General features: G+C 34.0%; 2 protein-coding genes across 3 annotated transcripts in view; one reads left to right on the forward strand and one right to left on the reverse strand.

Annotated features, from left to right (window-relative positions):
• Positions 1–1,196: 1,196 nt before the first annotated feature.
• On the reverse strand, positions 1,197–4,079 carry LOC113095329 (ankyrin repeat domain-containing protein 7-like). Of its 2 annotated transcripts, none has more exons than XR_003288342.1 (3): positions 3,447–4,079; positions 2,360–2,701; positions 1,197–2,231 (listed from the first exon to the last, which is right to left on the reverse strand). XR_003288342.1 is itself a non-coding variant. In XM_026260896.1 (3 exons), the coding sequence occupies exons 2-3, from the start codon at positions 2,554–2,556 to the stop codon at positions 2,123–2,125; spliced, it is 306 nt and encodes a 101-aa protein (XP_026116681.1). In that variant the 5' UTR covers positions 2,557–2,638; positions 3,447–4,079; the 3' UTR covers positions 1,197–2,122. The 2 variants fall into 2 exon arrangements, 1 of the variants encoding a protein (XP_026116681.1); XM_026260896.1 differs by having other exon boundaries at positions 2,360–2,638.
• A 3,972-nt stretch (positions 4,080–8,051) lies between these two features.
• The window catches only part of LOC113106051 (partitioning defective 3 homolog B-like), a 74,213-nt gene continuing 68,582 nt past the window's right edge, over positions 8,052–13,682 (forward strand). Inside the window, exons 1-2 of the mRNA XM_026267624.1 lie at positions 8,052–8,075; positions 9,148–9,321. Of these exons, the coding sequence (XP_026123409.1) occupies positions 8,052–8,075; positions 9,148–9,321 (198 nt within the window). The remainder of the gene's footprint in view (positions 8,076–9,147; positions 9,322–13,682) is intronic.

Below are 13,682 nucleotides of genomic sequence, written 5' to 3' on the forward strand. Positions count from 1 at the left end.
TAAAATATACCTACATGATTCTCATTATGTTTACTACAAATACAGTCAAGACGCACACATAAACTTCTGAACTTTATCACGTGAACGCGTCCGTCTAGACTTAATTACTTCGTCTGGCAGGTGCTGCATCTGTTACAAAATAACTACAAAAGCCATTGCGCACACCAATACGTTTATAACGTCAACAAACTGCCACTTCAATCAAAGACAAAACCTCGTTATCTTTACATGTCGCCTTCGCGATACTTTAATGACAAGTAGCTGTCCACTGCAATATTTAACATAAAAAAAACACTTCCTGTACACTACGTAAAACATGTTCATTTTGCCATTATATCATGTCTTTTAAACAATGTAGCCTAACTCAAATGTAAATGCTTAGCATTATACAACAATATACATAGCTATACATATATGTGTGTGTGTGTGTTTGTCTGTATGTATGTGTGCCTGAGTGTGTGCATGTGAATATCGACACAAGTGTATGAATGTGTAAACAAATTAACTAAGTAACACGTGACCACCAAAATCACAACTTCTAGTATTTACCGTGAACTTTGTCACGTGGACGCCCGTCTAGACTACCAACTAATTACTGTTCCAGGTGTCACCAGGTGTCTCAGGACCTAAGTTGTTTTTATATATATTTTATGTTTCATGAACATTTAAAATATATGACAGACAAATTTTCACTACAAATTAAAAAAACAACAACACTTTATCTATATTATATTAACATCACATTTTAAACTTTTAACATTAACTCTAAAACACACATACGTATTATTATAATAATAAAAATATATAATTTTACAAATTAACAGCACAATTACCATTAATATTTATTTTAATATAAAAAAATTATGACAAATTAAACAAGTACCGCACCAGTCTAGACACAACAAACAGACAAATCTCCACTACTTACCAAAGTTTTGCTCATCGCTATTTCAACAAACTCTATGCTGCTTACCCCCAATTATGATCCAGTAAGAAGCCGAATATTTATTATTAATATTAGCTGATGGCTCAGTATCAGCACATAATTTACAACCAGTTTTATCAACCCAACCAAAATCCCCTTCCACATAAAAATATATAAAAAACAAAACAATCACAATCACAAATTTATTATATTATCAATAAACAGAAAAAACATACAAACCCTTTTCTTTTTATCAAACATCTATATAATTTTAAACAAAAAAATCCAAACTGCAATCATGTCTTATTTACATTTATGCATTTAGCAGACGCTTTTATCAAAAGCGACTTACAGTGCATTCAAGCTTTAAACATTTTTTTTGCCACTATATATGTTCCCAGGAAATCGAACACAACCTTATTGAACTGCTGACACAATACTATACCACTGAGCAATAGGAACATATTCTTTTTAATGAACATTAAGTTCAATTTCATGAAAAATACCAATATATATAACAAATATAAAAAAGCATTTGCTTAAAATATGATATAGATCATTCTTTTGTAGTTGTGAAAATAAAAATGTTAGCAGGGAATGTAAAAAACTAATACAACTAATGGCCAAATCTCTATTGCTGAGCCCTGAAGGACAAAGTCTGATGGTGATTACTAGGGCCGCATTACACACTATATCTATCAGATTAAAATCTAACAAGGTTCAATCTGGCAAGTTTTCATTTTGTTAAACCTATGGTTAACTATTGTATAACTAAGCAACTTTCATAATACTACTAATATTGCATAATACTACTAACACTACATTATTCTACATAATACTACTAATAAAAAGCATGCTTTCAAGCTCATAAGTTAAAATATCCTATAATCAATCAAACATAACTAAGATTAACTTAGAAAAACCATCAACTAGAAACAAAGTAATAATAGCAACAAAGTCCGCAAAGAGTTCAGCTTCCTGACAGCCTGATGGATGAAGCTGTCCTTCAGTCTGCTGGTCCTGGCCTGGAGACTCCACAGTCTCCTCCCTGATGGCAGCAGACTGAAGAAGCTGTGTGACGGGTGTGTGGGATCACCTACGAAACAGAGGCCTTTACAGGTGACATGGGTTCTGTAAATGTCCTGAAGGGATGGGAGCGAGACACCAATGATCTTCTCAACTGCTCTCACTAAGCGTTTACTCCAGTGGTTTAGTTGAGTCCTCCCTGATGGCAACAGACTGAAGAAGCTGAGACAGGTGGATGGGTGTAGAGGGCTTCCCAGCTGAGACGGGTTCTGTAAATGTCCTAGACAGACAGGACACAGACACCAACAATCTTCAATAACAAACATAATATTTTCCATAAATATTCAAGAAACATACACAGTCTTTATACTACTACAAACAAAACATTTTAATTTCATCAACCATTACCTCTTTTCCTTATCCAACTTGTTTAAATCATTGTTTTTGGCCAGCTGTCTGACCTTAACCACATCTCCGCTGAGCGCAGCCTTGTGGACCTTCCTGAGGTCTTTCTCCTTCACATCATAGCTGGCCGACAACACACTCCCCGTCTCGGAGGAGCTAGGGAAGCCCTTCTTCTTCTTGAAGTTGAATATTTTCTTCATGTTCTGTGACAGCACATCTCCATCAGCGGACTGTCATTTACCCAAACTTCAGGTTCTGATCACCCTGCATGTCTCATCCATTCTCGAAAAAAAAAAAAAAAATCCTACATTGACATAACATGTCTTACAACACTTAGACATGCATCTGAAACCATAGAGAGGGAAAAAAAAATAAAAAATACAAATATATTTATGCTTTTTAAATGACCAATAACAAATATTTCTTGACCAGCAAACCAACATATTAAGTCTACAGAGGAATCATATAACTCTGAACATTGAACTAATCATGCTAAAAATTTCAAGATTCCTAATCACAGAAATACAATATAATGTAACGTACTTTGAAATCTCATACTAATGTTTGCATGTTAACAATAAACAAAACCTTTCAAAAAAGTAACGTTATATGAAAAACACCCACATCTCACATGATATAATGAGCTGTCTGAGCTAACGTATTTGCTGTATCTCTATAAACACTTCCGTTAAATTACAAAACAATCTTTATGATACATATTACTATACATAAAACACAGAAACACGTTTAAACTAACACTACGTTCACTACACCCATTAACATTACAAATATTTAAGTAAACTAACCAACATCCAATAACCTCCCATCTACACACACATATATTGAAACCACACAGTCTATGATTAAAACCCAAAATTTCCACAACTTCAATCTAAATCCTAACATTAAGTTACCTAACGTTAGTGTAAAACGATTGATTATATCCTAAGGAACTTTTCCCCACACACTAAACATAGCTTTATATACGCTTTATAAACTCAATATTCAATAAACCCTACCTATTACACGTACAAAACATTTAATCATTTTTGACTTATTTAACTTATCCGATTTCAAACCTTAAACTCACCTGAAAGAACTGAAAACAGAAGCAACGCAAATAGGCCTACGACTGTTACCACTCAGTTTCCATAGCAACTCCCTCCGCTCCACTATTTGAATGTCAATAGAGTGCTGAAGTTATGTCGTCACTTTGTACGCCAAAACGCGAAATGAGTTAGAATTTTAGCGTCAGGTTGAATAAACATTATTTATATTTTGCTTTTATTGTTCATTTGTATGTGAATCGTCACTAAATAAAGCATTAAAAAAAAGTTAGAATTTTAGCACTTCCGGTTCCCTTGCCCTAAAGAGTTTTTGAATAGGTTCTTGCTAAATTGCCTGAAATAAGGTTTGTAGTTAACAAAGCCTATAAATATTTTTCACGTTTTGATCTATGACATAAAACACACTAGTTATAACCTGCTTGTGATTTTTTTTATTTACTTTATTGTGTCTTAAAAACTGTGCATGCTAACAAGTTACTAAAAGGGACTACATCCTTTTGGCAGGGACTTTAGCCGTCATCATGCCAAACATCTCTCACTAGCCAGCGTTTCAGTTTCACAAATAGTGCTAAGACTGTTACTGCTCAGTTTCCATAGCAACTCCCTCCGCTCCACTATTTATATGTCAACTATGCTCTCCCATTAAAAAACGTCAATTACACCACACTTGCATAATGAATATAAAAAACAAACATATTTAATACTTTAACATTTGGTTATTAATAGTTTATTATTTTATCCAGACATAAGCTATGTAATTTAAAACGTTGTTTTACTTTTTCTATACTAAACACTATAACTGTTATATTTAAAAACAAAGTGTTGTTTGAGTAAATGCAATTTATAACCACTAGATGGCAGCGGAAGACCACTAATGACCTCATTCAGCTAAGTTAAACAGTACTGTTGGAAAGTTTCATGAATTCATGCCAAAACATTAGTAAATCAACTGTTATAACTTTTTAAATCTTATTGAGTCAATGTTTTCCATTTTGTCCATAAAGTTATATCAGTTTTTTACAATTTTGCCACATTATGATTACAGTTTAACCTGAAAATGACATCTAAACTCCTAAAAAGAGAAGACTTGCAATAAGTTTATTGTCACCTATCACTTATTTCAAATACCTATATCTGCAACAAAATGTTTGTGCATGTATGTGTGTCTTTGTCTTTTTGTGTGTGTGTCTGTGCATATGCTCATAGAGTATTAAAATATTAGTCTAATCATTTACTTTCAGTGTGTGTGTCTGTCTGTCAGCCTGTTCTCCATTTTTGGATGTGTTTAACTGTCATCCATGCATCCAGGTTGGCTCTGACCACCTCAGAGGCCTTAATGTGCTTGAACCCCGGTAAAATGCTGCTTGCAGCTTTAATTATTATTATTATTATTATTATTATTCTTCCGCCTTAAAACTGAACGTGCAGCCCAAACCGTAAGGCCTAGAGAGCTGAAACTTGGTCAGATGGTAGTAGTCTTGCTCGCTACTCAGATACAAAGAACTGGCCCAATCGGCCTAACGGGGGCGCTACAGCGCAAAAAACAAAAATTTTGGACAATTTTGGCCGTAAAGTGTAAACCGTTAGCCATAGACTCAAAAACATGGCATTGTTGCAATCCTTGGGTTAGCCCGAACAAAAGTGCACGGCGCCTTTTTGGGGTCTACGACGCACCGTTTTCTCGCAAAATCGAGCTAAATCCGAAACCTACTTTTGCGAACTAGTCCTAGGATTTTCAACCAATCAGAACCAAACCACTTCATAAATATTCCCTGGACACTCAATATCAATAATTATCAAAAAAAGGTTGAAATTTCAATTCTTACGCGAAACAGTACACCAAAAAGCGTCTATGCTAACGTTAGCCAAATGCTATTTTAACTATAACTCTTGAACGGAATGAGATATCTTCACCAAACTCGGTATACATATGTATAAGCTCAATCTTTGGTCAAATCAAAAATATTGCGCATCTCTGCCACTTGGGGGCGCTATAAGATAGAAAAAACACATAAATGGCTATAACTAGGCAACTGTTGCCTCGATCGACTTGAAAATTGGTATGCAATGTCTCGGTCTGAAGGGGCACAAGTACATATGAGGACATTTGCATATCTCAAAAAACATGGCCGCCATTGGCCAAACAATTTTAAGCACCTATTTGAAAGGGTTAACGGATGTTGATCGGAACGAAACTCGCTGGGTACGTTCGACTCATGAACCTTAAGGTCTGTAAGAATTTTGAAAGAAATCGGCCACTAGTTGGCGCTAACGAGTTTTATGGCTCTGTAATCACGTGGTGTTTCACATATCAACACAGTATGCATATCATTTGATAGATCTCCTCATAATGCACAACTTTGCCTCAAGAACCATTGCTGTCAATCAAATCATTCAATTGTTATTCACAAATATGTTAAAAACCTACTTTTGCGAACTAGTCCTAGGTTTTTTGTCCGATCGGAACCAAACCACTGCAGTAATATTCTGTGGACTCTCTAGATCAATAATTATTAAAAAAATGTTGAATTTTGTCCTTTGGTCAGCTGTAAAGGGGTAATTTAGAAAAAGGGGTGTGGCCAAACATACCCCAAAGCCTATAAAACCTTAACGAAAACTCAATACTTTATGAAACTCAGTGAAATCATGTAACAGATGACTCTTAACAAGCATGCAAAGTTTCATGGAGATCAGACCATAGGTGGCGCTATAACAGTAGAAAAGGTCTCAAAACACAAGATTTATATGGTAAATGGCCTCAAATTGTTTGTAAATGCTCATATATTCACTCAAAAACACTAAATCTTTATATCATTTGATAAATATCCTCATTCTGAACAACTTTGCCTCTGGGACCAACGTTGTCAATAAAGCTGTTAATTAAACATTCAAGATTATTTTAAAAAGGTACTTTGGCAAACTAGTGATCGGGTATAAGATGAAAATCAATAAAACCACTGAAGTACAATTCTCTAGACTCTGAAGGTCAATAATTATCAAAAACATGTTGAACAATTGCATTTAGACAACTATAAACCAGTAATTTTATATTATGTTATTTGCATAGTGTACACAAAGGCCTATTAATACAAACAGAAATCCCACAAATGATCAAAACTGTGTAAAATAATGCATGATTTCATTCTAAACAAGCATGCAAAATTTAAGAGAGATTGGGCAAAAATAAAAAAAATAACAACACTATAACAGTTATGTTTAGAAACACAGTGTTGTTTCAGTAAATGCAATTTATAACCACTAGATGGCAGCGGAAGACCACTAATGGGCTCATTCAGTTAAAATGAACAGTACTGTAGAAAGGATTCATGAATTCATGCCAAAACATTAATAAATTAACTGTTATAACATGTTACATCTTATTGAATCAATGTTTTCCATTTTGTTCATACAGAAACATCATTTTTTACAATTTTGCCACATTGTGATTACAGTGAAACCTGAATGACATCTAAACTCTTAAAAACTAGTTTAATCATTTAATTTCAGTGTGTGTGTGTCTTTCTTTTGGATGTATTTAAATGTCATCCATACATCCTGGTTGGCCGAGACCACCCCAGAGGCACAAAGACCTATTAATACAAACAGAAATCCCACAAATTATCAAAACTGTGTAAAGTAATGCATAATTTCATTCTAAACAAGCATGCAACATTTAAGAGAGATAGGGCAAAAAAACCCAACAACAACACTTTAACAGTTATGTTTAAAAACACAGTGTTGTTTGAGTAAATGCAATTTATAACCACTAGATGGCAGCGGAAGACCACTAATGGGCTCTTTCAGCTAGTACTGTTTTTATGAATTCATGCCAAAACATTAATAAATTAACTGTTATAACATTTTGTATCTCATTGAATTGATGTTTTCCATTTTGTTCATACAGATGTATCAGTTTTAACAATTTTGCCACATTATGATTACAGTTTAATCTGAAAATGACATCTAAACTCTAAAAAAAGAGAAGACTTGCAATAAGCTTATTGTCACCTATCACTTTTTATCAAATACCTATATCTGCAACAAAATGTTTGTGCATGTATATGTGTATCTTTGTGTGTCTTTGTGTGTGTGTGTGTGTGTGTGTGTGTGCATATGCTTATAGAGTATACATATATTAGTCTAATCATTTACTTTCAGTGTGCGTGTCTGTCTGTTAGCCTGTTCTCCATTTTGGATGTGTTTAACTGTCATCCATACATCCAGGTTGGCTCTGACCACCTCAGAGGCCTTAATGTGCTTGAACCCCGGTAAATGCTGCTTGCAGCTTTAATCTCTTTTGTTCCTCCTCAGCTGAGTTTTATTTAGGAAACCACAGCTGTGAACCTCAATCCAATTGATTCCGGCCTGGCCCTTGCACGCTAATGATATGCATCTGCAATTGTATCTGAATTCACAGTGGGATGAGTTAAACATTTAACAGTGAGGCTGCGCTGCATAAATGTTTTTAAATCACACTATAGGGCTTCATTGTTGGGAGAAGCTAGCTAAAAGTAGCTGTGGTCCTAACTTCACTACATGCTTTAGTGTGACAGTAATTCAGTCTGTTAAAATATGTATTTGTAACAGTATTTTGGTGGTTCGTTGAAAATAACCTATTCCAAAGAACAATGAATTCACCAATAAGACTAAAAGTATTTTTAACTTTAATGCTGTATTTAGAACCTATTTATTATTCTTATTTAATGAAGTAAATATTATTAAATAACTAATTCATTTAAATACTGCTGTGAATATATATATATATATATATATATATATAAATTATATTTCTTATTACATTTACATTTAATCGTTTAGCAGACACTTTCATCCAAAGCAATTTACAAATTAGGACAATAGAAGCAATCAGTCCAACAAATTTATATTTATACAATTTATATAAATTATTTATATAATTTATATACAATTTATATGCGTTTATACAATTTATAAGGACTGTGACAAGTCCCGGTAGGTCTAACGCAGTACACATAGTAAGTTTTTACTTATTTATTTATTTATTATAATAATAAAAAATAAAAAAAGTTGATAGGAAAGAAACAGAATAGCTAGAGCTAGTGTTAGAGGGTCAGGTTATTATTATTTTTTTATTCTAATTAAAAAGAAAACAAGTAAAATAGAATAGAAAAAGAATAGAGAAAGCTAGTGTTAGAGGGTCAAGTTTTTTTATATTAGTTTATAATATTATAAGAAAATACTTTTAATCTAATTAATCTGCATATAACAAGTAATATGATATGATTTTTGTTACATGTTTTAATATTTCATATTAAATTATTGTATTTATTCGGTAATTATATACCTTATAGCAAACATGTAAATGGTAGTCTTTTTAACTTTTTAATGAATTCATTTATTTAATTGCTTGTTTTTATTTTTTGTGTGTCTGTGTTTTGTTTTGTATTACATTTTTTGACTCATTTTGGATTGTTTATATTTAAATTTAATAAACAAACTTAGACCTTTAAAATGATTTGCTACTCGTTTAGGCAAGGTTTAGCATAGCTACTAGCTGACAACTCTTTATATATATATATATATATATATATATATATATATATATACATATACATACATACATACACATATATATATTTATATATATATATATATATATATATTTTTTATACAGAAGTTGAACTTTTATAAATTCTCAGTAGCTTGTACATGTTACATTGGTGTTTTAACTTCTCTTGTTTGCAGGACGGTCGCTTGCGTATCAATGACCAACTGATAGCTGTTAATGGCGAATCTCTGATCGGACGCTCCAACCATGATGCCATGGAGACCCTGCGCCACTCTATGTCGACTGAAGGGAACCTCAGAGGAACCATCCAGTTGGTGGTTCTGCGTGCTCTGGAGCACACACCTGTACAGGTATGCCATGCGTACCACTACAGAGCGCTTTCCCGCAGGGCCTCTGAACCCGAGTCCCTGGCTGTAGGCCGCTGGTATCACCACTATCGACATCACAGGCTCTCAGGTGACCTCTGAATGTTAGCTATTGTGCACAAGGAAATGCACACATATGCTTTGGCTAAAAAGGGAAAAGGTTTTAATATCCCCATGATTCTATGATTTACATTTTACTTTAAAGTACTGTTGTTATCCTATAAGCAACAACAACAAAAAAATAGGCATCTGGTTAAAAAAAACTGTCAATAGATTAAAATTTTTCTCGGTTAAGAAAGCCAAAACAGTCCATTTTCCTAAACAAAGCTCTTGACAATATTTCACTGAGTTTTCTTTGAGGCATTGCAGTGTTGTTATGGACGTTTGCGGAGGAATTCCTTCAAATATAATCATTGTAGATACATTTTCTTTTGACACATTGAAGATTGTTCTTTTCCTTATTTTTCTCTGACTTCATGAGAAAGCGCTTGTTCTTCTCTTCTGCTTTCAGCTTTTGTACTAACATTGTGCACATGCTTGCATTTTCATTTACTGTTTTCACTTATTGCTAGAACATCTAATTGTCCATGTCTGCTGTTCTTTTGAATTTTTTTTGTATGACTGAAGTTTTCTTTTCAAATAAAAGACTCTTACATCTTTGCATGCACTCTGTTTCCTTCTAACCCTCTGGGCTTTTCTTCTTGGATCTTCACTTTTTATTCTGTAAAGAACATGTGGTGTCATTCTTTCTTTTGTTTATTGAGAAATTTATCCAGTTTACACAGTCATGCTGTATTGAACTTGTTAATGTAATATGTACAATACGTTTAAAAGTTTGGGGTCAGTAAGATTTATTTATTTTTAAAGAATTGTATACTTTTATTCAGCAAGGATGCATTGAATTGATCAAAAGTGACTGTAAAGATTTTGACTATTTATAAAAAAAAACAAAAAAACAAAACAAAAATATATATATTTATTTATTTATTTATTTTAATTTATTTATTTATTTATTTATTTATTTATTTATTTATTTATTTATTATCAAATAAATGGTGAGCATAAGAGATTTTTTTTTAGAAACATCTTATTGACCCAAGACTTTTGAATGGTAGTGTCATACCAGATCAAATTTGAAATTAACAAAAATATCCGACAATAAAGTGGGTACTTAGTTACCTAACATGTGATAATTGTAAGAAATTATAATGCATGAAAAACTAGTTCAAAACAGTGCAATTTATATACAGTTTATATTCCAAAATCTGAGAAGCACTGCACTTCATCATATCAGTGCATGTCCTTTGAGCATACATACTCATAAATCTAGTTAATACACTAAAAATATTCCGTATAAACCTGTATATTTTCACTAAATATATGTTTGAAACATTTAATGTGTACAATTATATTAATGAGTTTGTTTAGTTGATGCTTGCATTAATAGGACACAAGCACAGAAGTCTGGTCTTCTTTTAATGTTGTCAGTTTGACATGTCTCTGTGTTTCAGGGGGTCCGCCATGTTCACTGGGGTCCCCCTTTTGTTAAAGTGGTGGTAAGTTTAAGTAGTTGCCGGTTGGTGTATTAAACCTGCATGACAATATCCTTGATAATAGAAGTGGTTTCACATGAAAAAGAAAGAGAGGCAACTAAAACAATATTTTTGATGCATACCTTTCTGAACTCCGGTTGTCTATGGAAAAAATGCTGATCATTTCAGAAAATAGGTGTGTTTATCTAAGCATATTTTTAGCATATTTTTAAGAAATAGAGTTATTTAATGTAAGGTTTTATTCCCCCCCCCTTTCTATTATTGGAAGTAGTGTCAAGGCTAATTTATTGGGAAGGAGAATCCATTTCCGTGCGTCAGCAGCTCACTAAAATGTCAGTTTTCAGCCAAGAGATAATAGCAGAATCTTTTTTTCTGATGGAAGCTTTGCTTTCGATCCTCAAAGGTCACATGCTTAGGTTTCCGCAGCTGGATTTGAGTTTGGAATCTTTATATCCAAGGTTAATCTGGGACGGTTCATCAATTCGGGCAGCTCCTCATCACCACCCAATGAATATGAAGACAAATGGTTATTGACTCCACCTTCAGCGGTCTGTCTTTGGGTGGGTGGAGTGTTATTGGGGAGCATTAGCTTATCCTCAAACCAATCTGCTGGTGGAAGGATGGTGATCGTGCGGGCAGTAATGACGCTCGATAGAAGGTGATATGTTGCTGAGATGCATTCTTCATTTATCACATGCAGACGGAGTGATCAATATGCCATTAATCATTCAGACAGAGTTAAATGATAAGAGAATGAGTGGGAGGTTAGAGAATCAAAAGTGTTTGTGGGCAAAACTTCATGGGTTGGTTCCTCAATTCAAGATAAAATACAGAACGCTTGATAAAATGTTTAATTTCAACATTTTAGTAAAAAGTGATGTATATGTATTCAAGTATAAATTAGTGCTGCCAAATAATGAATAATCGCATAAAAAAAAATAAACATACATATGTGTGTGTACCATGTATATTTATTAGGTGTGTGTATATATATATATATATATATATATATATATATATATATATATATATATATATATATATATAAATACACACATGAAATGCATGTATATGTTTAAGAAAATTTTTTTTTGTATATAAATATTATGTATATATAATATAAATTATATTTGATTATGTATGTGTGTGTATGTTTGGAAATATATAAAACGGGTGTGTTGCATAATAATTTAATAAAAAAAAAATAGAAGAAGTATAATAAATGTCTTTACTGTCACTTTTGAGCCCTCTCATGCATTTATTCTGAATAAAATTGTAATTAATTCAGTAATGAACAGAAATGTAATTTAGAGTGATTTCATGTGAAACCACCATCTTTCTTCCTCCGTCCTCCATGTTCTTCTCTTTCCTGTTTCTCCACCCAGTCTGCTGTCTAATCCCGTTACCTCGCTGGATCTCCTCTTACTCGGCAAGTTAATCAGATTACACCGTGGGTTCCTTGAATAAAAGGCAAATTTGAGGTTTTAATGAAAGGCAGCCCCGGGCTACCCTGGGGGTCCCTAACCTCAGATCACCCTCACTGCTGCCCGTGTGTGGAGGGGGTGGAGATGTCCATGGGTTTAGGGTCTTGTTCCAGAGGCTGCTTTGCTGGTTCTTTGTCTTCGACTGTAGACCCAAGCTCCCTTGTGATTGTTGTCCGATTAAGACGTGCAGCGCACAGCCTTTGAAGTTGTCAGAAAGGTTCTTGGTGTGTACGTGTGTGTGCTGTGGGAGTTGTACACCTAAAATTAAGGTGATTTTTAAATCAATGAGAAAATGATCATGTTACAGACACATTGACTGATGCTCAGAGAAATTAGGCTTTGACATTATCTTCAGATGCTTGTGTGCTGTGAATGCTTGTCAGGGTTTGCTGTGCAGTTGCTAGGGTATTCTGGGTGGCGGCTAATGCGTTGTTATACAGAGTTTTGGGCTATGGCGCTGTTATGTGGTCATGTTACCATGTAAAACATGCCATGTTTAAAAGACTGCTTTGTTGTTAAGTTGCAAAGTTGCTCTTGGTTGCTTAAGCTGTCTTGACAATTGTTTATTTGCTATCATTTGAAATTTTATTAATAGGTTGATTAAGGCTAAATTTGTTGTTAAATTCGAGGTGTCATTAATGCGTGTTTCCAAATAGTGTTACATGTGTTTTGCACCAAAGATTAGTGGTCAGCGGTTTGTTCAAATCAGTATGAGCAAAAATAATAGTGATCCTTGCCTTAACAAGCCTCACTAATAAGGACGATGCAGCGGTTGAAGTCGGTGGGAGGTGAACACGTAAATCAATAACATCGACTGTTTAAATTGACTTTACATTTTAGTTTCCCTCCGTCTGGATTCTAGCAGTCGGTGTCCCATCATTCTTCAAGTATCTTTTGATATCTTCCTGCCAGCTCTCAGTTTATGCATGTTAGACACATGCATATAACATGTTAACCGTTGCCAAGGCACTGATCACAGTGAAATGACAGAAAAAGTGTTGCTTAGTCTCAGGTTTTAGAGTCATTTTTCATGAGAAGCAGTTTCTGTGGAGAAAAAGAGCCTGAGAATCGGTCCTTTGGTCCATCGATGATATCTGTGCGTCCTGTAAGACAGCGAGCAGGAGGCAGATGACAAGAATGACATTTCCACATGTAAAGAGCCATCATCCCCACTAATGACTATCCTCCAACTGAGGCTTAGCGCCGGAACAAAAGAATGAAGCTTTCATCTGTTTTTTTTGCCATGCGGAATAGTATGGTGTGAATGCATTTAAGCACACTTTGATATGGTGATATCCTCATACCTTTC

Source organism: Carassius auratus, chromosome 1 (genome assembly GCF_003368295.1).
Source record: "Carassius auratus strain Wakin chromosome 1, ASM336829v1, whole genome shotgun sequence".
Lineage (NCBI taxonomy): Eukaryota > Metazoa > Chordata > Actinopteri > Cypriniformes > Cyprinidae > Carassius > Carassius auratus.

What these genes read in the sequence shown, in the direction of transcription:
- LOC113095329 (XM_026260896.1), bottom strand. Translation starts at nt 2,556, where the DNA reads ATGAAGAAAATATTCAACTTCAAGAAGAAGAAGGGCTTCCCTAGCTCC. An exon ending in AAGTTGGATAAGGAAAAGAG is followed by an intron (nt 2,232 to 2,359) that starts GTAATGGTTGAT and finishes CTGTCTGTCTAG; the next exon opens with GACATTTACAGAACCCGTCT.